This window comes from Sinocyclocheilus grahami, unplaced genomic scaffold (assembly GCF_001515645.1).
Source record: "Sinocyclocheilus grahami isolate Dianchi unplaced genomic scaffold, SAMN03320097.WGS_v1.1 scaffold241.1, whole genome shotgun sequence".
Classification (NCBI taxonomy): domain Eukaryota; kingdom Metazoa; phylum Chordata; class Actinopteri; order Cypriniformes; family Cyprinidae; genus Sinocyclocheilus; species Sinocyclocheilus grahami.
Window position 1 is genome coordinate 19,783 of NW_015505420.1, and position 24,320 is coordinate 44,102.

Below are 24,320 nucleotides of genomic sequence, written 5' to 3' on the forward strand. Positions count from 1 at the left end.
GTTTGGCGCAGAGCCGGGCTCTTTCTCCAGCATCGCGGATGGCTGACACTGCGTGAGTGAGGGGAGAGAGAGGGAGAAGAGCAGAAGACTGAGAGTTGGAGAGCATTGTGACGCACTGTGGACCTCTCAGCCTATAACCAATTAGTTAGCAAGACTGAGAAGTCAGAACCTACAGAATGCATCAAGTGATTGCTGCACGGTTCTTTGTATCTCATGAGGATACTCATGTTTATGTTACTGTATAGATGTCAGACCTATGTTGCATAATAAATGGAGCCTTATTATAGCCTACCTGTTATACACTAAAAAGGTGAAACGACCGTGCCATTTAAAGTGCATTTTAACACTCCCCATATAATAATAATAATAATAAATGCCGTTTTGTTTAAATTGTATTTTCACTTGACACCAGAGTGTTGATGTGCAGAACACATACTGGCTATAAATTTACTGACTGTGGTTTATTTATTTATTTATTCACTTATTTTGTTCGTTTATTTATTTATGTATGTATGTATGTAATGTATGTATTGGCTTGGGAATGTTGTAGTGGCTAGGGGGAAAAAGGCTTGACGCTCACAGTCCAAAAGATTCCATTGCCCACAGTGTAGTTGTTCCAAACTGCGTTGAAGAGCTAAAAATGAAGTAAAAAATGTTTACAATTAAAAATAAAAAGACAAAATGAAAAAGCACAAACTCAGTAAAATAAAGGATTGCAAAGATATAAGCTAGGCCTATTATTTTTTAGCTTTTGTTTATGGTGTAATTAAGTTGTAAAAAGCCAACAAACAAACAGGCATATGTCTTTGTGTGTGCGCATTTTTGTGACAAATGAGGACATACATTTGTATAATGACAAAGGTATGACAGGTATTACAAGGAGAAGGTGACTTTTCAGGACATTACCCCATGTCCCCACTTTTCAAAACGCTTATAAATCACACAGAATGAAGTGTATTGAAAATCTGAAATAGCACAAAGTCTCCTGTGAGGGGTAGGTTTAGGGGTAGGGTTGGTGTAGGGCAATAGCATATACGGTCTGTACATTATAAAAAACATTACGCCTATGGGATGTCCCCACTTTTCACAAATGTAAACCTGTGTGTGTGTGTGTGTGTGTGCCTGGTATTCCCTACGTTATGGGGTTCAAATGTTCCCAACAAGGATAGTAATACCCGTAAATGTGGCTTCCATGAGGAAAACAGCATATAAATCATACTGAATGAAGTGTCTTAAAAAGGAGGGAGGGTTTGAGAAACTTCATAGAGTTTAGAGTTCAGTTATGTTGGGATTTAGATCTGTTTCAGTTACATTGCGTTACCATTGTGGTAAAAACTAAAGACAGGAGCTTTTTTAAGGCTGAGGGCATATGTAAACTTTATTGGATCAAATCCTATCAGGGAACCATGTAAAATCACTTTGAGACTTCTTAATGTGGTCACTTCAAAATAACTTCATTTGACGTTGTGCAAGTTATGTGATCAAATTATGTTTGTGTTACTCAATTAATTTATTTGTGGAACTGATGCACATGATTAAACCATGTAAATCCAACACTCTGGCGGGGGTGCCATTTATATGACATTTATATGGCACTTGTTGTGCATTTTAGCTGTTCATTTACCCAACAACAGCGTTTTGGGGGCCTCAAAATGCAAACTTTTAAAAATGGGTTTCAAAGTGCAAATTTTAGAAACCGAAACAACATTATCATAAACTACAAAAACATGAATTTGTGAAAATGATGCCATGTGTATTATGTGTAGGTATGTGCGCAAGTGTGTAGGGTTTCTTTACAAAGTAGCATTGCCAGCTTCTGGCCTGGCATGAATAATACATGTTTTAGTCATTTTCGCAGATCTATGTGAACAGGGATTGTTTTGACAACGTTATTTGTATGCAAGATTTGCAAACTGAAACCTTTTACTTTTATAGCACATCGTTGTTGTGTAAACGTACCCTCAGTATCTGGAGAGTTCATCTTCAGCCTTGATTAAATGCATCTGATCAAGTTAATCAAGGCCTGGATTATATTTGAAAACTAAAGGTATGTGTGTTGGAGCAGGTTGCCCTCTAGGAGTTTGGCAACCCCTTTTTCCACTTTATGTTTTTGTCTTTTGGAAAGTAAACCTTTTAATTAATATTAAATGAAAACTTAAGGTTTAAGCCAAATCATAACTAATGGTTTTAACCCACCCACATACACACACACACACACTCACACACTCAAGTATATATATATATATATATACTTACTTATACCGCTACCCCATGTGAATTGTATTCTGTGAATACAAATTGGATGTCACACTGCAAAAAAATCCAAAGACAGAATTTAATTGTGCCTGGAAAAGCATTTTTAAAAAAATACTTTTTATGTTTAATCATTTTAATAAATATTTGTAAATTATGACATTGAGGGAATACTGTTGAAGTCTATCAGCATGCAAGCTGAAATGCGATGGACACAAAATGGCTAAAACAAGCGGCCACACATCTGGCGATGGATAAGCAGTCAATGCATTCATGACCTCTGTGACACACCAAGGTGGATCTTGTAAGCATTTATGTTTCTAGTTTGATGCTGGTAGAAATGTGTGATATGGTCATATAGACACAACCATTTTGTAAAAGATATAAAATATGAGGTTGACATGTCATTGCCTTGATAAGCACAAATTAATCCTCTGTTCTTTCAAAGGATTTACATATGAATAAATACATTTTTACTGTTGAAAGAGGTTGTCAAATAGAAATGTGCAAGAATTCCAGTTCACCGTAAAAGCTACTCTGAAATTATGCACAGTATGAAAGTGCATCCCTAAACTTAATCCTAGAGGAGCATAAACAAAACACGACTGAGATTTCTTAAGAATTAATACGAATTAGCTACCACATTCATATATGTAGAGCCAACATACCTCTGTTCCACGACAGCTTTCCAGCATCCCTCCTCCACCCCAGCTCCTCTCTCTTATTTTTTCCTTTCCTTCTCAAGGATGGGGGGAGTACTTTGGGTTTAAGTCAAATTTTGAGCTTTGAGCTCTCTCCTCGGACAGTACACCAAATTCATATTCTATACTGTATCTGATTAAGTGCAAAATTGCAAACTCTGATATAAATTAACTGAATGGTATCTTAGGCTAATTCAAGTCTTTTTGCATTTGGTTACATAACTAGAGGCTACTAGAGCTGACCAGATCCAGTTCAGGCCCATCTTGATGTTGCTGCCCAGTGTCTACAAACTGCGCCATGTGCCAAGAAACACTTGGCATTTCAGTGGATCAACATCTGTATCTCCTGGCCTTCCATAATAAACCACTAGATTAACTACTTTAGCTGCATCTGCATCTACCTGGACTTTACCATTCATTCCTGGATGGTACTCACAGATATATTTTACTGCTAAATGTGGACAATCAGCTATTACAGTATTCTAAGCATTAACATTAACATCATGAGCATACATTGTTGCATAGCAAGCACATTGAAGTGAAGTAATGTGTAGCCAAGTATGTTAACCCTTACGAAAAATAAGTTTATTCAAGTGTGCTATTAGTATACGTCTTTTAAACTAAAAATAGGAAAGTATACTTTCACCCATGTGAATTGTATTCTGTGAATACAAATTGGATGTCACACTGCAAAAAAATCCAAATTTTTAAAAAAATACTTTTTATGTTTAATCATTTTAATAAATATTTGTAAATTATGACATTGAGGGAATACTGTTGAAGTCTATCAGCATGCAAGCTGAAATGCGATGGACACAAAATGGCTAAAACAAGCGGCCAAACATCTGGCGATGGATAAGCAGTCAATGCATTCATGACCTCTGTGACACACCAAGGTGGATCTTGTAAGCATTTATGTTTCTAGTTTGATGCTGGTAGAAATGTGTGATATGGTCATATAGACACAACCATTTTGTAAAAGATATAAAATATGAGGTTGACATGTCATTGCCTTGATAAGCACAAATTAATCCTCTGTTCTTTCAAAGGATTTACATATGAATAAATAAATTTTTACTGTTGAAAGAGGTTGTCAAATAGAAATGTGCAAGAATTCCAGTTCACCGTAAAAGCTACTCTGAAATTATGCACAGTATGAAAGTGCATCCCTAAACTTAATCCTAGAGGAGCATAAACAAAACACGACTGAGATTTCTTAAGAATTAATACGAATTAGCTACCACATTCATATATGTAGAGCCAACATACCTCTGTTCCACGACAGCTTTCCAGCATCCCTCCTCCACCCCAGCTCCTCTCTCTTATTTTTTCCTTTCCTTCTCAAGGATGGGGGGAGTACTTTGGGTTTAAGTCAAATTTTGAGCTTTGAGCTCTCTCCTCGGACAGTACACCAAATTCATATTCTATACTGTATCTGATTAAGTGCAAAATTGCAAACTCTGATATAAATTAACTGAATGGTATCTTAGGCTAATTCAAGTCTTTTTGCATTTGGTTACATAACTAGAGGCTACTAGAGCTGACCAGATCCAGTTCAGGCCCATCTTGATGTTGCTGCCCAGTGTCTACAAACTGCGCCATGTGCCAAGAAACACTTGGCATTTCAGTGGATCAACATCTGTATCTCCTGGTCTTCCATAATAAACCACTAGATTAACTACTTTAGCTGCATCTGCATCTACCTGGACTTTACCATTCATTCCTGGATGGTACTCACAGATATATTTTACTGCTAAATGTGGACAATCAGCTATTACAGTATTCTAAGCATTAACATTAACATCATGAGCATACATTGTTGCATAGCAAGCACATTGAAGTGAAGTAATGTGTAGCCAAGTATGTTAACCCTTACGAAAAATAAGTTTATTCAAGTGTGCTATTAGTATACGTCTTTTAAACTAAAAATAGGAAAGTATACTTTCAGTCTAATTTTTATGTACTTCTCAGAAATATACTTAAAATGACATTTAAGTATACTTGACTTATATTTAGAAAAAGTCTTAATATATTTGAGCTATACTTGTGCTCCGAGAATGTTTTCATTGTTATACGGTAGGGGGCGCTAGTACACATCTTCTGTTCAGAATTTCCAAAACACAAGAGACGAAAAAAATGAAACAACAGATGCTTCCACATGTATTCTAACACCATCATCAGACATAAAACAGCATCAAAACTGTGTAACGTTATGGAATAAAATGTCGACCAATGAAGAGGTAATAATGACTGTCAAGCTGTGGGGTGTTGATCGACTTTATCTACGTTTCGATTATCATTCAGTCATTTTTCAACTTTTTGATAATAATCTTGTGTATTTCTTTATTTTTTTATTTATAAAACTTACCCACATTCAAGTGTTTCAAAAAAGAATGCATGAAGCTAGAATAAATTTTTTTTGTTTACAAGTAGATACCCTGTTCTTTATTTTGATGTTTTGTATGTTCAGATATTCATATAACAAAATATATGCAAATTAATACCTAAATAGGGACATAGTAGTATACTTAAAATATGATGTAAAGTTCACTTAAAGAAAACTTACGAGTATACTACTACTAAACTAGTAGTTTACTAAGATTATACTTCAAAGTGTATTAAAAATGCTACAAGTATTTAATTAGTAAACTATCAGTATACCTATAAGTTCACTTTTAGTATAGTTGCAGTACAAACTAAAAACATAGATGTAAACTAGTTGTGTACTCAAAGTTTACTACTGTTATACTTAAAGTATACCTAAAAGTATACTTTTATATACTAGAAAGTGAGCCAATTTAGTCCCAAGGAGTATTGAAATAGTACACTTACAAGTATACTACTAGTACAAGTATATGTGTATACTTACTACATAACGTATACTGAAAAATATACTTGAACTTTACTTAAGTATACTTCATAAAATAAACTTGAAGTATACTACTTTTGGAAGCCATATTCGGAATTTGTGCTCTGCATTTAACCCATCCAAGGGCACACATACAGCAGTGAGTAGTGAACACACACACACACAACGTGAACACACACCCAGAGCAGTGGGTAGCCATTTTTGCTGCAGTGCCCTGGGAGCAGTTGGGGGTTCGGTACCTTGCTCAAGGGCACCTCAGTCATGGGTAATGTGGGTGGAAGAGAGTGCTGTTCATTCACTACCCCCACCTACATTTCCTGCCGGTACCGAGAATCAAACCCACGACCTTCGTGTTCCAAGTTCACAACTACCCCTAACACAACACTTTACTTCCTGAGCCACCAAGTTTGTAAGAAATGTAAGATTTCTTAAGAATTCAAGCAAAATATTTGTATAGCATATGAAATTTAAACAAATACAGTTTGATTATAAAAAACGGTAAAAAATGCAAACTCATTTTAAAATAAAAACTCATGTCATGAGAGTTTGTTGAATAAGGCACTAATGCTAGAACCTGCTAAAGCAGTTCCAGCAACATAACTGTGTGCTTAAAGATAGATAAGAATATAACTGAATTAGCTTGTTTTTTCTTCCCAATTATACCTTTATATAATGACAAAAGAAAACTGTAATCCATGGGCAACAGAATAGGTCCACTTTTGTCATTAAAAATGTTTTACCTCCAAATAAATTAACAGTAAATTTAACAGATATGCTCAAACTGATGTGCACAAGAGATGAGGAGTCCAGTCATTTCAGTAGCCTAATAAAAGCTGCTTGGCTTTTGGGATGAATCACCTTAGGAAAGCCATGACCAGCCGATTCTCGTTAACACACCCTTGAAGGACTTGCTTTTGCTTTTGCATGATGCTGCATCCTCACTAGTAGCTGTCAGTATGAAGTCCAGGAATACTTACTACATTAATTAAAGCTGTTATATGTGTTATATACACAATATAAGCTGTTATCAAACTTGCTGTTAGTAAACTCAAACAAGTGAGTAAATTGCATGATTATCTTCCTGTTCCTCACATCACAATTCAGTTTCAACATCAGTGTCATGACCATTAATTTATTTGGTAAGTAGCCTGTTGGGACACAAGCAATAGTGACTGTATTTGTGTGCAAAAAAAAAAAAGTCCAACTGTAGTAAGAGAATAGCGTTTTGATATTGTTTGTTCAGTATACATTGTACTGTACATGTGCACTTTGTGAAATGAGACTCATTAATGCACATATTTAATAGAGAACTGTTTTGGATCAATCATGACACAAACAATCTTAACAATAGCTAAGCACCAATTACCCACAAACCGACATTATATATCTTGTATGTGTTCCAGCATTTCAATGTAGACTTTAAACAATCTGGGATATCTCTGGGAAGCATTTGTCCAGGCTGAAGTGCAATTTAAAGTTGTACGGATGGTTTACTACAGCTTGTAAGCAGACAAAAGTTGGTGTGTTTTTTTCCTTAGGTAATGTTTCAAGTGGCAATGACTCAAGTAACAGAAATAATTAACCCAGTCTGCCCATTATCCCAACACAAAACATTCCTTTTAACTGTACAAATAATATTAATAATAATAAAACAAAAGCTACTACAAAGTAACAGTGTAGCAGTGCTTGCAGAATTTTCCACCAGTTATATTGCAAACCTTCAACACTGGCATTAGCAATAATGCATTCAAGTCAATATCACTGTTGCACATTTTCAAAGCCAAAATGTGTAATTTTTTAGGATCTGAATTTTTTTTCTCCTATCCCAGTTTAATATGCCATGACAGTTTCAACAAGCCATTGAGCACGAGCATCCCAGCCAGTCTGACATAACAACCTTGGCAATAGTTAGGGGCAGGACTATCTGTTAGTCTGACCATTGAAAAGTGGAGAATAGTGCTTATTTAGAAACCTGTTTGAAAATACTTATTTGTGCAATTTTTGTAATTCCATTTGGTCAATATAGTGGTGCAGAAATGACACGCTTCAGTTTCAACATCATTTCACTAGTTATTTCAGTACTTATTCTTATGAATTAAATTTCCAACTCTTTGAATGAAACGGCCAATTCTATTGTCATGTCCCTGCGTCTGCTGGTTTGTGTAACTGCTATGATCATTCATGGGCTGTCTTCTTAAAAAGACAGAATTCCTTGTTTTCTCGCTTACGTGACTCTGTGCAGGTACATAGGCAGGCTGGCCTGCTGTGGGACGCCTGCTTTCAAATGAGCAAAGTGGCTCAAATCTGCTATACAGCCTGTTTACTGATACTTGTTGCTTTGACACCAGATCTGATCTGGTTAGTGTCGAGTCTGTCTTCTCGTTCTGAGAAACGACCGTGGATTGTTCCTGTGTTTTGGAAGTCTCTGCACTTGCAGGTGTGTGAGACGGATGAAGCTCTTCGGTGATAAACCGAGGTGCAGATGCCTCTCCCGCCAGGCCAGGAGAGTGATTCTCAGCTCCAGGGATCTTCCCATTAACTCGCTTCAGTCTGCTGCTCTCAACGGACTTGGTGGAATTGGCAGTGCTACCCTGGTGTTTCTTGCCTTGCACAGTGTCATCATAATCTGAGAGAATCGTATCTGTGCTGCTTCCCATTTTGAGACTTTCTGAGTTATTTCCTTTCGGGGAGCTGTCTCTCTTTTGTGGGATGTTTAGAAGGGATTTTATTTTCTTGGTGCTCTTTTTCAAGAAGCGCTGCGATGATGCGCTGTTTGGTTTCGGAGGCTGACTGTCCTCCGTGTCCAGAAGCGTTGCTGACACAGTTCTCGAGGGAGGCTCTTGCCATTTATTTCCTGAGGTAGTTTTGCTCTCATCTGCCTTTTTGAAATCATGATGTGAGACGGACCTCTGGTCCTCTTTGAAATTTGGTGTGTACGCTGCATTTCTGGGATTCTCGTTTGCGGACACGTTGCAGACTTTCTGTCTTCTAGGTAAAGATGCGTACATGTAACTAGAGGGCTCAATAAAGTCACTGTTATATGTATTGCACCTGGGATCGGCCAAGCTGTGTCTTTTGTATCTGTCATCTTGCTGGTAGTCATGCTCCTTGTTTGCAAATCGATTTTTGGCTCTGTTTAAACTTGCATATATTGCATCCCTTCCGGAGCTATAGGTCATGTTACTTCCTGAGTTTTCTAAAATCTGTAAACTGCGCCTCTTCAGCAAGTAGTCATCGTGCTGTGCAGTCTGATTCCAGTGGGTTGAGGAATACATCTGAGTGTTTGACTGAATTCGTGCCGGATCGTGGTTGGAGGACGCTGAATTATTGGAGTAGCTGTTCGTCTCTGGTTGTTCCGGTATGGTGGACGTGAAAACAACCGATGACCTGATACGAGAGTGTTGCAGAGGAGCTATTTTATTCTCCTCAAATTGGTCCAGATAATCGTAGTTCTCGCCATAAGGTGCATCGTTGCTGTTGTTAAGGTAAGACTCTATCCTCCATGTCCGAAGGAAGGACTTGGAAGTACTTGCTAAACTGGGCAGGTTTTGCCTCATGTTGAGAATTTGTTTGTCGTGGCCGTGGTAAGACTGGCGCATATTTAAGCCTCTGAACATCGGGTTGATGACGTAACTTTCATACTGGTTGTCCTCGTTGTTGGAGAAACCGCCATAATTGTTGCTCTCTGCTGCCACATTCCAATTACTAGAGCCATACTTGGGCAATTTTGGCAGATACACAGGCTCCTGCCGTTCTCCTGCGTAGCTGTGTCTTTTATAAAACTCTGATGTATCTTGAAGGAATCGAGCATGCGGTGTAACAAGTGGTCTTTCTTCAACCTCTCTCAGTGCCGAGAATCCTGATCTCCTTTCACAGGTTTGCCGGTAAACAGCGTCCAGCGTGTGCCTTAAATGATCTTTCCTTTCAAAGGGGTGGCTGGAATGAATCAGATATCCATCCATTTTTCCATTGGGCTTTGTCTCACACTGGTTCACACTGGCAGTCTGAAACTGAGCTGGGACTGTCGATCGAGCGTACAACGTCCGAAATTCCTCATCGTAAGTCTCCACTAATTGGCCTGTTATAACCTGAACCATGCTGAGGTTGATCTTCTCGTAAGACCACATGAAGCTGTCAAACAAGAAATGAACATAAGCATAGTTATTAAATTCAGTCCTAGCAACATATGCAAGTGTGTTGGAATGCAGTTTATTTTGGGAAAGTTTTAAACGACTGCAATCATTTGAAAAATGCTTCTGAAAGCCAGAATTAGTCAAGTAGTCATTTTTGAGAATCCCAGAAATAGAGCATGCACACCAAATTTCAAAGAGGACCAGAGGTCCATCTCACATCATGATGTGCACTGTTTGTTGACATACAGTATGTTAAATGTTTTTGGAGTCCTTATATAAAGTAGCCCAGAGAAGTATATGGACACTTAAGACACTTTTTATGCATTTTTAAGCATAAATGGCTTTGGATTATAATGCAATAGCCATTTATTTTCATTTGTGCAAATCACTTCACAAAAAATTATACACATTACAATAATAATAATAATAATAAACAAAATCTAAATTAATACCCTGAAGGAAACCCAAACAAAAAAAATATTATTATCATTAAATTAATTAAAAATAAAATAATAAGAAAACAAATGCCGCCTCACCTGTATGATCCAAAAAATACTTTTTGGCAGTCAACAAGAAGAAATTTCTGCCCCATTCCTCCATGGAACTTTACCCCAGATTTGCAACAATATTCCTGGCCTTTCACTGTGCGTATCCTCATATTCTATAGCCAAGGAAAAAAAAGATAGATATATTTTAGCAAGAAAACAAGCAAATATAAATATGCAAGTATGCATATATGGCATGCTGTCTGAGGGGAGGGCTCTGAGCTCGGAATTTAGCCCAAACCCAGAGAACTCCCTCACTATCCCAAGCCGGGATAGGAATAGTTAGGAGGGAGGAGTTAGGGTGGAGGAGGGATGCCAGAAAAAGTTAACTTGGCTGCATACATATTTACTATTATGCTAATTAAGTTGATTATCTGAACATGCTCTAACTGTGCTAAATTAGTTGATTATCTGAACTGCTCCTCCCAAGCTTTGTTAATAAAACATCAAGTACCACATTGTTTCGGGCACAAGCCTGAATGTAATTAAGAAATGTGGTAACACTTAAGATTAGGGAACACCTATTCACTATTAACTAAGAGTATGCCCTCAATAGACTGCAAATTTGCTGCTCATTAATAGTTAGTAAGGTCTTTGTTAGGTTTAGGTATGGGGTGGATTAAAGTAGCTAGAATATCCGGAATATGCCATTAATATGTGCTTTATAAGTACAAATAAGCAGCTAGTTTATAGTGAATAGTGTTCCCTAATCTAAAATGTTACCAGAATTTAAATTCAATTTAAATTAGTTTTGTTCTGAGAGAGTTCTCAAAAAGTAGTAATGAATATATGATTGATTGCCCTTAGTGAATATAATCGATTATTAAAAAGTCTGATGCAATATAACTTCCGCCTTAATTTTCTTTCTTGCTAATGTGACAATTATCTCTTACTATTCCTCCAACCACCTTTTTTTATTCCGGTTTGTAAGATGTACTTTTCATCCAATCAATTCCCAATGAACAAAGTCCTGTCCAGCATTTGTTTCCTACTGAATATCCCTTTTTACTCAAACATATGTGACCCTGGCTGGAGCACAAAAGCAGTCTTAAGTCGCTGGGGTATATTTGTAGAAATAGCCAAAAATACATTGTATGGGTCAAAAGTATTGATTTTTTTTAATGCCAAAAATCATTGGGATATTAAGTAAAGATCATGTTCCATTAAGATATTTTGTAAATGTTGTACCATAAATATATCAAAACTTAATTTTTGGTTAGTAATATGCATTGCTAAGGACTTCATTTGGACAACTTTAAAGGCGATTTTCTCAATATTTTGATTTTTTTTTGCACCCTCAGATTCCAGATTTTCAAATAGTTGTATCTCAGTCAAATATTGTCCTGTCCTAACAAACCATACATCAATGGAATGCTTATTTATTCAGATGATGTATGGAACTCAGTTTCAGAAAACTGACCCTTATGACTGGTTTTGTGGTCCAAGGTCACATATGTTGTATTTGGTGTTTCATGTTGATTTGATGAGAAATTACACAGAGACATTGTTAAGTCTGTTTAGCAGAAACAAAATGAAAGGCAAACAAACCTCATTATTGCTTTGCAAACAAAGATAATGACAGTAAGTCTGTCTGGTGAGGCCAAGGGTCCTTTCTTATCACTGCTGCTAGAGCGACAAAGCTGTTAACATTTATATGGTCCATCTGTGTGCACCCAAACAACACTAATGACGATGGGCATGTCTTGTGCAACTGTAAAATGAAAGTTTCTTGTGTCCACGGTGAAGAAAGTCTGTTAGATTTCATTTAAAATAGTAAATCAATCATAGAAATTTTAGGATCTGTATCCGTTGCTGTTGCTATGCTGTGTGTAGTGACATTTGAATATATTGAGTTCACAGACATTCAAAAAATGTCAGTAGCAGAAAAAGGTGTGGTGGAAACAAAATTTTAATTGCAGCTTGTTTTTCATAAAATAATCGTTAAAGCCCTCTGGGAAGAAGTGGGAGGGACAGTGTTTCCATTTCATAGCTTCTTTATATGGCTCGTCATCAGAACATGAATGTTTCCGTCATATTTGACAAGAAAGTCCAAGTCAGTAAATGGGTAACTGATTTGCTCACAAAGAGCAAAGACGGTCTTTAGTTGAAATTGATAAGGTCGAAAATGTTTTCTAATATTCTTTTGGTGGTTATGTACAGTATATGTTTAAGTTTCTCAAAGAACAGCTCTTTCATTTCAACAACTTTCATTTCTTTATCGCCCTGAACAAAGAACAAAAAGTTCTGAGAGACGAGAGCTCCGTAAAAGTAACAAGAGTAACAGCATGACAGGTATGCAGATTGCTGTTGACATTTTGTTTTTCTGGTTATGCATTCTGTCAGTCAAATTTTTACATTGACATCAGCCCCAGCCATCAGCTAGAAGAATATAATGCAGATAAATGATGAAATCTAGTCACACGCAGGAATCAAATATATGTATCTAATAACAAAAATTGCATTTGTTGCCCTTGACACCTGCATTTTGAAGCTCTTGAATCAACATGGTCACAGATATACAATTGCTGTCCCCTGGGAAGGTCCTCGTCAAGAGTTTGAAAGCCGCAACTGCATGATGTGTTTAAGTGATTTTGGCCAGGAATAGAATCTGTGTTTCTCTCAGGATGACAGAAAGCCTTTTTAGCACGGTTGTATTTTCATTATGCCACAGAGAACAGGGATGCTTGTCAAACAGAAGTAGCATCATACTGTGTCTCTCTTTCTCTTGGCTGCTTGGTTGATGTTGGAGCTTGAGATAAACTCACAGTCTCGCTCCCTCACAGTCACAAGTACATTTGATCATGATGCAAAAGCCATGCCGAAATATGCTTATGTGGGTAGACGTGTAAAAACTGAGCTTCATCTTATGACACTATTCCTGCCATTACGTTTGCAGTTGCGTCTTCTTCGTCCTTTGATTTGTTGCTTTTAGTGTGGTGTTCTGGTTAATGCACTTCCATAGTAAAAATAATCTTTATGGCTCTGTTTGAAATATTTGACAAAATTTAAGAAATGTTAATAAAATTAGCCACATTTTACAAATTAATCTAAACTGCACCATATTTATGAAATGGTCATTTATTAAAGGGGTCATTGATTATGATTTCACCTTTTTAACTGTAGTTAGTGTGTAATGTGGCTGTTTGGTTGTAAACAACATCTGCAAAGTTACGATGCTCAAAGTTCAATGCAAGGGAGAAATTGTCTTTTACAGAATTCACATTGTAAGGCCTACAACAAATGGCTGGTAGGGACTGCAACGAGCTACTTCCTGTGTCAGTGACATCACAAACCCTGAAATGTACATAAGCCCCGCCCCCATGCAAAAGAGGGGGCGGGGCCATGTTGGGCTGCTTTAAGCCTTCTACACACTGCACAATTTTAGCAATGCTATAAGATTATTATAAATCACTCTGTGCAACATGAATCAAATAAACTTGTATGACATGCATGCAATACTGTACGATGATGACACCTCGTGACACGTACAGTAGACTATGATGCAAGTTACTACTGAAGAATAAAATTAGCATGTGCTAGTGGTAAACAAAAAGAGCATGGTGAAGCACAGTTTGGCAGTTGTACTTTTTAAGTTTGCTGACAAAAGAGGAAGCTGTGAAAGAGGAAGTGAAAAGAGTTTGAGGTAAGCAGTATTAAGTGTTAGCGCCATGTCACGTTGATTTCATTTTGCGTTTTTATTGGCTGGCCAGTAAACGTGGGTCATAGCAGCAAACACAGTGTGCAATTATCATGCTGAATTTCTGACACTGTGAAAAAATATTTGCAGGCTATCTTTGGTTGCAAGACCTTGACGACGGTCATCTCAGAACGGCTCTACACACTGAGTTTCAGCTGTCCCAGACGAAAGATTGGCATTGTGAAACAGTTGTGGCGATTTCTGTGATTGTGGCTCCTAAACAGTGGTCCTGTGTCATATAATGTGAGAGGTTCAAAGACGGCCGTTGTCACAGTCTTTACAATCAAAAGCATTGGCCATTGTGTCATACACACAAAGTCACAACACTATCATGGTAACACACATGACACTGTATTTGTGTGCGCTCATCTCTTAAATAGAAATTAAATTGAGCCAGAATGATCTGGAACAGCATTTTGACAGTTTGTTTGTCAGTTGATTTCATTTCCTTATGTTTCAGTACAGAGAGTATGTTTTGATCAAGTACACACATTCTGTCTCCTTTAGCGAGAGCACTCAATCGAGAAAACCCTTTTATGCACAGGTTCATACATTAAGCAATATGCTTCCCTCTTGTCAATGATAGAGAGGCAACATATTTGTCTAGATAGATAGCAGAACGGGACGCTCAGACACACTCAGACACACACTGCACTTCGCTTCACTGCCTGTTCTGCGTTTCAGTGAAACCACACAATGAAACGCAACCAAATGCACACTTTCTGATATGCAGTAGCGCAGTTGGCTTATTAAAAGGTGTATACAAGGCAAAGCCAGAATCATACCACTGGACCAAAACATAACATAACAAATCTCTATATTTGTTTTATTCTTTTTTGCACGTTTGTTTTCTAGCAAACATATTAAAAACGGTGTTAATACAGTAAATTATGCTGTTATGGGATGGAGGTCATTTTGATGACACATGACTTGAAGGCAATATACAGTAGAATATGCGCACTTACCCTGAGTTTTTGGATTTGGATGTCTTGTTTTTCTGTCATATTGAGAAAGCATTTGAAGTGATTGTGGTCGAGGAGAATGTAGACTGGAACACCTCTGACTGAGGCATCCACCACTTCTTTAAAGATGTCCACATCGGCGAAAACATCCATTGCGATTGCTATGACCTGAAAAAGACATAAAAATGAAAACGTCAGCCTAACGTCAGGATTTTGGGGCATTCGCTTTCAGAACAGGCAGTCTACGATATTCTCTTAAGTCAATGACATCCCTGTCAGTTACACAAAGCTGAACAAAGCAGAGGTGCGAAACAGAGGTGTCAGCCCAGAAGCTGCTTCAGTTTATTAAAACGGCACCCTTTGTTTTTCTGCGTTTTCAGAAAAATCGCATCTAGACCGATTTCAATAACGTGAAAGGTGGCTTTCATGAAACCGACAGGGGATGATATGTATTTTCTTGGGCCTTTTGCATAATATTAAACAGAAAGAAGTCAGGGGAGAAGACTGTAAAAGGTCTAGTCCTAGCATTTGTCTTTCAGGAAGACCAACATTCCTTGATTCAAGCCTTGACAGGTTTAAGATGTTCCATTAACACTCAATGACAATGAATCTTAGCGTAAGTCGTATCTCGCCACACCCTAGACAACATGTACTGATTAAAAAATGATTAAATAAAGAATTTCTACAGAACTTGATGAGACCTTGTAAGTATGAACAATGTTGTCCAGCATATAATCTTGACCGACCTTTACAGTATTGTATTTCAAATAAAGCAAAGAGAGGCTTTATGAGAGATTTTACCTTGACTCGGGTTGTATGGTACCACTCAAAAATGCACAACAGGGGTAAAACAGCAATATGAAAAAAGATGCTTCATAAAATAATGGTTGGAAATAAGCAAGCCTTCAATTATGCTTGTTTAGCTCATCAATTCCGCACACACTCACATTTTTAAACCGAGTATATCTTGTCTTTACTTAGACATAATCATCATAACCCATGTGTTTCCTACATGCAGTACTTTTCATTAATGGCTCACATTGAGAGTCCTCATGCATTCTTATTCAAAGTGTCTCTTCTCATCCCCATCTTAAGGAGCCGTTCAGCCTTTCTAATTTACTTGTTCATGTGTCATTGAAATACTGAAAAGGCTTCCTTAATGCCAGGCAGAATCAAAGCTAATAATATATTTTTACTGCTTTTAAGATTCCTTTGTTCTGAAAACACGAGTACAAGTAAAGCATACGCAACACCGCACTGGGAAATACAAGTAAATGCTTATAATGGCAATTATGATTTAAAAAGCTTGCAAAAAAAAAAGAAGAATATATTTCTCACACCTGCTTTCACACTTTTATGCAAAAACCCATCAACAACCCATTATACCAAAAAACGAAGTAAAATTCCCGGGAACCTCACACTGCTGATGTGCTGTCGATATATTCCATTATATAATGTTCTATTGTCTAAATAATTGAAACCGCCTTCAGTTTAATTGAATCTTGGCTAGTATATCAGTCGATATCATTTGGCACCATAGATTAGTACCGTCCCCCCAAACACACCTGACAAGATACTGTATACATCGCTCAAGTCTTTCATTGCTGTGAGTCGACTCTAGGGAGCACATGTAATCAGAGTGCCAGATCCACACGAGGTGCAGTTCATTCAGCACACTGAGATTGGTTTGTAAACCCACGGCCTCGTGAGATGCTGTCCTATGTGGTCGCCTAATGGGTCTGACTCTGCTCTGCACGGGGGGAAAAAACTGAAAAGTGATCCATGATCGGTTAAGATTTTTGTTCACATGCAAAATGTTGCGCATCTTGCACTGAAAATGGAAGCCAAATATTAACATCAATGAATCATACCAACAAATCTAATTTTGATCGGTTAAAACAGGTAGAAGCAGCTCTTTAAGGAAACAATTGTAGGTTGCCACATAATGAATTAATAACTTTAATTTATTAACAAATTAATGAATTATACCACTATAAGCATATCCAACCTTAAACAGATACATACTGTACACGTTGAGTGGTATATCAGCTTCTTGATAATTAATATCATTGTAAAATGTAAACAATATTATCGCCCAGCAATATATTGAAAGTTACAGTAGATGTATAGTACATCCAATTTTACTTGAGTACAATATACTCACACAGAGCAATACTGTATGTGACCCTGGAGCACAAAACCTGTTTTAAATACATTGTATGGGTCAAAATTATAGATTTTTCTTTTATGCCAAAAATCATTAGGATATTAAGTAAAGATCATGTTCCATGAAGATATTTTGTAAATGTCCTACCGTAAATATATTAAAACCTAATTTTTGATTAGTAATATGCATTGCTAAGGACTTCATTTGGACAACTTTAAAGATGATTTTCTCAATATTTAGATTTTTTTGCACCCTCAGATTCCAGATTTTCAAATAGTTGTATCTTGGCAAAATATTGTCCTATCCTAACAAACCATATATCAATGGCTTATTTATTCATCTTTCAGATGATGTATAAATCTCAATTTTAAAAAATTGACACTTAAGACTTTTGTGGTCCAGGGTCACATATAGCAAATTTATACTGCATGATTGATAATTTTGGTACAAAAGGTGAATTATATTATGGCTTAGCTCTACATGTAAAGTTGGATCTAACTTTATCTGCATACATACAGTATACTCGTGTAGGACGATATATGATATAGCAAATCTCAAAAGTGTGATTGCTTGTATCGTTGGAAAATGTAAACTATATTATTATCGCTCAGCTCTAATTGGCTAAATATGACTATATTAAAGTATTATAAGCATTAACATCACATAATGCTGTAATGCATGTTGGGAGCTTGCAATTTAGGGTGAATAAGAAATTGTTTTTCAGAGAATTCTGTTTAGCTATCAGGGACAAGACTTGGGAGAAATCAGTCATTTTGTTTTTGCATTGTTATGTAGACTGTAGATTATCATTATAAGTAATGATTCACAAATATGTATTCATTAAGAAACCTTTCATAATTTAATGATTTTCTCCATCCACATATGGATTGGGAAGAAACATAAAGTCCATTATATAAAGCTTAATCAAATGATAAGATCACATCCTGTTTTTTGGGGGGTTTTTTACTTATAAAGTCATCAAATTTGACCAACAGTGAATTGATGAGAGCAAATGTGGATGATATTGTTCTCAATCACAAGCATGTATCTCAGTCCATCTTTGTAAATTGTTCATTAGAAGCTCTTAGACGTGCTTCCTCATTATTAAATGAGCCAGGGCTTTAATCATCTCTCATAATCAAAACACAAAGAAGACTGCATTGCTCAGAAAGGATACATTGCTTTCTCACTTATCAATAATAAAGACTGCTCCACACCCCAGAAGCAAGGTTTTCTTTGCATGACAAAATGTAGTTTTTTTTGTTGTTTTTTTTATGTGGTAAAGCTTGCTTCTCATAGGCACACCTAGATATTTCTGGCACTCCTGTCTCATCAACTGCAAAGGGAGTGATCATTTCAGCATTGCACATTGCACAACTAGTTTCATTGTTTGCTGTGTGTTTGTTCAGCACAGTTTAGCTGCCACTGTTGCTGGGGAGAGACTGCTGTAATGTATACATGACTGATGCCTGAGGGAGAAAGTGATGTACCTGGCCTTATCACATCTTTAGCAAGAGTTCAAGACATCACAACTGTGGGGCTGCTTTCAAAAGCCATGATTTAAAGGAAATCAATTCACAGCGTCCTCTGTGATTATCAGAGAATCATGAGGTGAACAGGCAGGGCAGTGAAAATGGTTGGCACTTTTCCTATACTCCTGTAACAATGCAACGGTTCATTGCTCTGACAGACAGCAACGCTGTTCTCATCAGTGCCTTGTACCAAAAACTTGTACAAGATTATGGACACCTACTCATTAAAATTATTCAGACCCAGAAAGAAAAAAAAAAAAACATTCACTACATTGGTGAATGATATTTCAGAGTCAGTTTAAGGGTTTAATCCTGAAGCCAAATTCCAAAACAAAGAACCAAGAAATTGTATTTTGCTTTAATTTTCATGGCAATTAAGTGCATAAAAAATTAAAATAAAATAATAATAATAATAAATACAAAATCAGTGGCTATTTTTTTTCCTGTTCTACATGTACATACTGTAGGAAGTAATTATAGTAATTGCATTAACTGTGAAATAACTGTGTAATAATCAGTTAAGTAGGTTGAGAGCTGTAGTTCCAACCACGTAAGTTTGTGAAGCTGTTTACGGTTTCGGGAAACACTGAATCGTTGAACTATGCTGGTAACGACGGAACTTGCGACCATAATTGACTAATGATGCTTTTGGGAAACGCACCCCAGATCTGTTACCACTAGGCTACAATATCCTTCAAAAGCTCAGTTTGATTCTAGGGCATTCTTGAGCTACGTGCATGTGTTTTTCTTAACTCTGAGCGCAGTTCAAAAGCACATGATCTACAGAAGGACTGGTTTCAAAGAGGCGTTTATTTACACCCCTTTCAGCATGCTGTTTTATCAACATTACCTGCCTGGCATCCTGTATTTGTTTGCGGATCACTTCCTTGATAGTGGGGCTGTTTTGCCTCGGTGGAGGACGTATTGTCCTGCGAACAGTCCACATCCTCTGAGTGGTTGCTGGTGGGGGGCTGCACAGCGCTCTCTGTAATATGGTTGATTTCCTCCTCAGAGAGGAAACCGCATATCCCTTCCTCTTTGATGAAATTTCGATAAGAAGCTTCTCCCTCTTTGACCAGGCAGTCGATGGCTAACCGATACGCTTCCTTGTAATGCGGCTGTATGTAATCTTCCGCCTTGAACTCTCCCTTTGAGGAGGACAGCAGTGAAAAATCGGATTCCATCACAGTGTCGATTTGGATCCCTCAAAACTCTGTACAGCCTTTGCTACCTAAGAAACAACAAACATGATGTTCAGCAATTCTGTACATCAACAATATTCTGTAACAACTCACCTAGATACATGCATGATAGCATCTTGCATGGATTTCAAGTTTGGTTAGGAGCTTCGGTAACACTTTATTTTGATGGTCCCTTTTGAGCATTCTGTTGACAATAAGTAACCTTGCACTTACCTGTCAACTTACTCTAATTAGAGTGTAAGTAGACTGTCTGATTAATATCTGCCAACTCTTTATTGTGATGGTGTCCCAACAGACATTCTACTGACTATAAGTAACTTTGCAAGAACATGTCAGCTTAATCTAACCCTAACCCTACCAGTCTACTAATACTCTACTGACACTGTTAAAGGGATCATCAAAATAAAGAGAAGCTGGAGCTTCTTCTTGGCCTTTAAAACAGTGTTTTCCAAGCGTTACACATTTCTTGCTTATTGGTTTCAGCCACATATGTTTCCAATATGTTTTTATTCTACAAAACCACTCAGAAAAAGCAATAATTACTGTAGCTTTGAGCTTCAGGTCCTGCCATTTATCTTAACGCTGTTGCTATCATGGTTTGTTTCATTGCAGGAACTGTTTGTTTGAACATGTTACTTCTCCACACTCATTTGGTCTGGAATGATGGATCTCATGCATCAGTACCATCAATTTAAACTCACTTTTTTTTTTATGTTGTGTCTTTAAGACATAATATCCTCGGCCAACTATTCTACAAAACCACTCAGAAAAAGCAATAATTACTGTAGCTTTGAGCTTCAGGTCCTGCCATTTATCTTAACGCTGTTGCTATCATGGTTTGTTTCATTGCAGGAACTGTTTGTTTGAACATGTTGATCTCATGCATCAGTACCATCAATTTAAACTCACGTTTTTTTTATGTTGTGTCTTTAAGACATAATATCCTGGGCCAACCAGCAACAGAAAGTAGAAAATCATGTCTGTAAATATTAGGCATTTAGACTGGACCCAAAAGTTCCCTACCCAAAGTTCATTTTTCATTAGGATTACTGCACTTGTCAAGCCATTACATCTGACTTGTATTGTGTTTGATTGGTATTACTATTATTACTAAGTTATTACTAATATTAGTTTCGATAAGTTAATTACTATTCTTCTTATTATTATTATAAACTGTTGCATTGCCTGGCACAGCTGGGTTTGTGATCTCAACGTGGTGGCCCCCACAAGGTACCTGTAAAAGATATTAACTTTTTTGTTGTGTTTCCCTTTTGTTTTGTCATCTGGTCTGTTTAGTTCTTCTGTGCCCTCATTCAGTTCAATGATTCATTAGTGCTCATTAGTTAATTCCCATCACCTGTTTGTCATCAGCTACCTGCCTTATTTAAGCTCAACCTTTGGTTCTAGTCTTGTTCCGGTATTGCGTCTATTTAACATCTCTACATCTACGTCTAAGTTACGTCTATGCATCTACGTTCAAATTGGTGTGTGTCAACTCCTCGTCTATGTGGTTTATCTTCATCCTGGATACTATTAAACTACTTGCTGAATTTCATCATCGTCTTCGTGTGCCTTCCTCAACACCACCGTGACAGTACCCACTGCATATAGAATAAAAGAGTTTGTATTAGGTAATTGAAATGACTGGAGTCTTCATCTCATGTAAGTCTCATGTATGTGAAAATCTTTTTTTTTTTATGAGAGCACATTTAAAAGACTGAGCAACAGCAGTGAGCAAACTCTCCAGATGTAGCATGTTCTGCGGCTGATGAAATTGTGAGTGACTCACTGTTCCTATAACGAAGAAGCTGCCCTGTAATTTTTTTTTTACAACTGAAAATGCGAGAAAATGTTGATGTTATCGAATTGAACTGCTTTGAGTCTGGCCAACAGACGCAACCAGAACATTCCACTTCCAACTTAATAATGTTTGCTGGGTGCAGGACAGTTAGTTTAGTTAGCTGACACTCTCTAAATGTTGCCGCTAAGTAAGTCTATAAACCCTGAAGAAAAATAAAGTTATCCCAATCATCTCAATAGTTGGAGAACCCTTCAAGCCTGCTAATGGCCACTTAGACACAACTGTTTGAGTCAGTTACATAAGTATCAATAGTCCTTCATAATGATGTGTTGTTTGTCAATATTAAGGATTTGATAGTATATTGTCAAGTAAATATTAAAATAAATCAATCAATTAGTGCATATTAATAGAGCTCTTTGGAAACAACCAGGTCATTCATTTGGAAAATAATTTTCTGTTTGCTGATTGCAGGACAGTTATAGATGGTATATCTATTACCAAGTAAGTACAATTGAACAAAACAGTAGCATATGCATTCAGGTGAAAACCACACACTAGAAAACCTTGATGCCATTAAAAAAAAGGTTATTTCCCAGAATTCATCAAGGTTCATCCTATTTCAAATTCATCCCATTAGGCATAATTAATTCATTCAACTTGACTTGACTTGTTCAGCAGGTGCTGGGATCTCCACAGGCCTAAAGCATTCACAAGGGGTTGGCATTCAACTTCAAGTCATTCGGAGCCCCACCTGCTCTGACACACTGATTAATACGCTGACTGAATAACAAAGGCAGTTTTAGTCAACCCAAACTAAATGCTGGGTGTTAAACAACTCAATTTGTGGTTCTGTGAGAGAAATTTGCTACTACAATAACAATATTTTTTGATTGCAATAGGATGTTGCTGATTTATATTGTATATTTAAAAGATTTTGAAAATGAATTTTGCTTGCAAAAGCACAGTTTCTCTAAACACTTCATTCAGAAAGAAAAGAAGAAAAGAAAAGTTCGTTTTGAGGGGGTCCAGGAAACTTTTCAAATATTTGTTCATCTTCGAGATCATAAGACATCAGCACATTCCAAAGATACAACTAGAACTAAAATCCATGTAAATCGTTTGTGAGAACCCTATTTACTTCATTGTACACTTTCTCAGAACTAGTCCGTCACAGTGTCATGCACTAACATTGTGAAACTTATCTTTCAATATGCAAAATCAATACAGGCAGGCATATAGCAAAGTAACCTGTCATCTGTACTCTGCAGCTTTCTTTCACTGGCTCCAAACAATTCAGTACTTCAGTAACATTGAGCATGACATTCAAGTCTTTGCCATTTGTAAAAAGTTACTTACTTAAGAGGAAATCATCATGCTGTGTCTCTTAGCATTCTTATCCCGTGTTGTACCAGTAGAGATGAGGTATGTCACAAGCTAAAGGAGATTTGTTAGTCTCTGCAAAAAAAATTAACTGAATGTGTCTGAACAGGAGAAGTGCTGAAAACCTGGTGAAGGGTGGGGACTCAAGTTTTCACATGCAAATAATGAGAGCGTCTCACTGGCCAGAGGCAGTAAACCTGTCTGACATACCGAAGACACGCCTCTTCCCCTCTATCTTTCAGTCTGTGTCTCTATCCTTTCATAGAGTTCATAGTTCACTGAGATAAAGTTGACAGTTTCTATTTCTGACAGAGTCTAGTCTTCTCACTGACAGAGATGTTTTGTAAATGTGACACGTACAATGTTTCAGTGACTTCTTTCTTGTTGTACTAAATCAAGTCCTTCACAGCGTGTATAGGAAGGCAAGGCATGCTAATGTTGGTCTCTTACTGAGAGGAAATCGTTTTTTATGAATGAATTCGTTTATTTTTGGAGGCATGTTTTGATCTATCAAAACACTCCTGACGCTATCTATGCACTGTCGTCTTCAAATTCCCAGACCTCCAAAGATCAAGGAGACTGTCAAAAAGCTTCTGGGCCTGTACTCTGCAGCTTTCTTTATTTATTACTCTGCAGCTTTCTTTTCATTATGTGCTTGCCATAAATGATCGCATCTCGACTTCAGTGGGGTATGCTGCTTATTCTGCGGTCCTTTGTGTGGAAGGAACACAGGGAGTTTTCCTGTGGGCGGTTTTGTCAGTTTACCCCCATACATGCTCTTTTGTAAGTGAGCATTTCATAATCCTTGTCATTGTGATGATTCATTTGTAGGACTGAGAATTGAGAACCGTTTCATTTCTGAAGAAAACTGAATTCTCGATGTGGACAGAACATATAGTAGTCTGATGGTGTTTTATGTGTTGAAGCTCCAAGGCGCTACTGAATCTCGGGCACAATGGCAAAAGCAATTGTTTTTTGTCTTGAGGGATCAGCTGGCTGTAAGAATCAAATGTGATGCGAGAGAAAGACCAGAATACAAACAACGCAAGACATAAAGAAATACCATATTTTTTAAGTG

General features: G+C 37.2%; 1 protein-coding gene across 1 annotated transcript; it reads right to left on the reverse strand.

Moving 5' to 3' along the window:
* Nucleotides 1–6,326: 6,326 nt before the first annotated feature.
* Nucleotides 6,327–20,164, reverse strand: LOC107597944 (protein FAM83B-like). Its single transcript, XM_016289157.1, has 5 exons — nucleotides 20,155–20,164; nucleotides 19,714–20,063; nucleotides 15,164–15,328; nucleotides 10,493–10,617; nucleotides 6,327–9,954 (listed from the first exon to the last, which is right to left on the reverse strand). The coding sequence occupies exons 1-5, from the start codon at nucleotides 20,162–20,164 to the stop codon at nucleotides 7,899–7,901; spliced, it is 2,706 nt and encodes a 901-aa protein (XP_016144643.1). The 3' UTR covers nucleotides 6,327–7,898.
* Nucleotides 20,165–24,320: the final 4,156 nt, after the last annotated feature.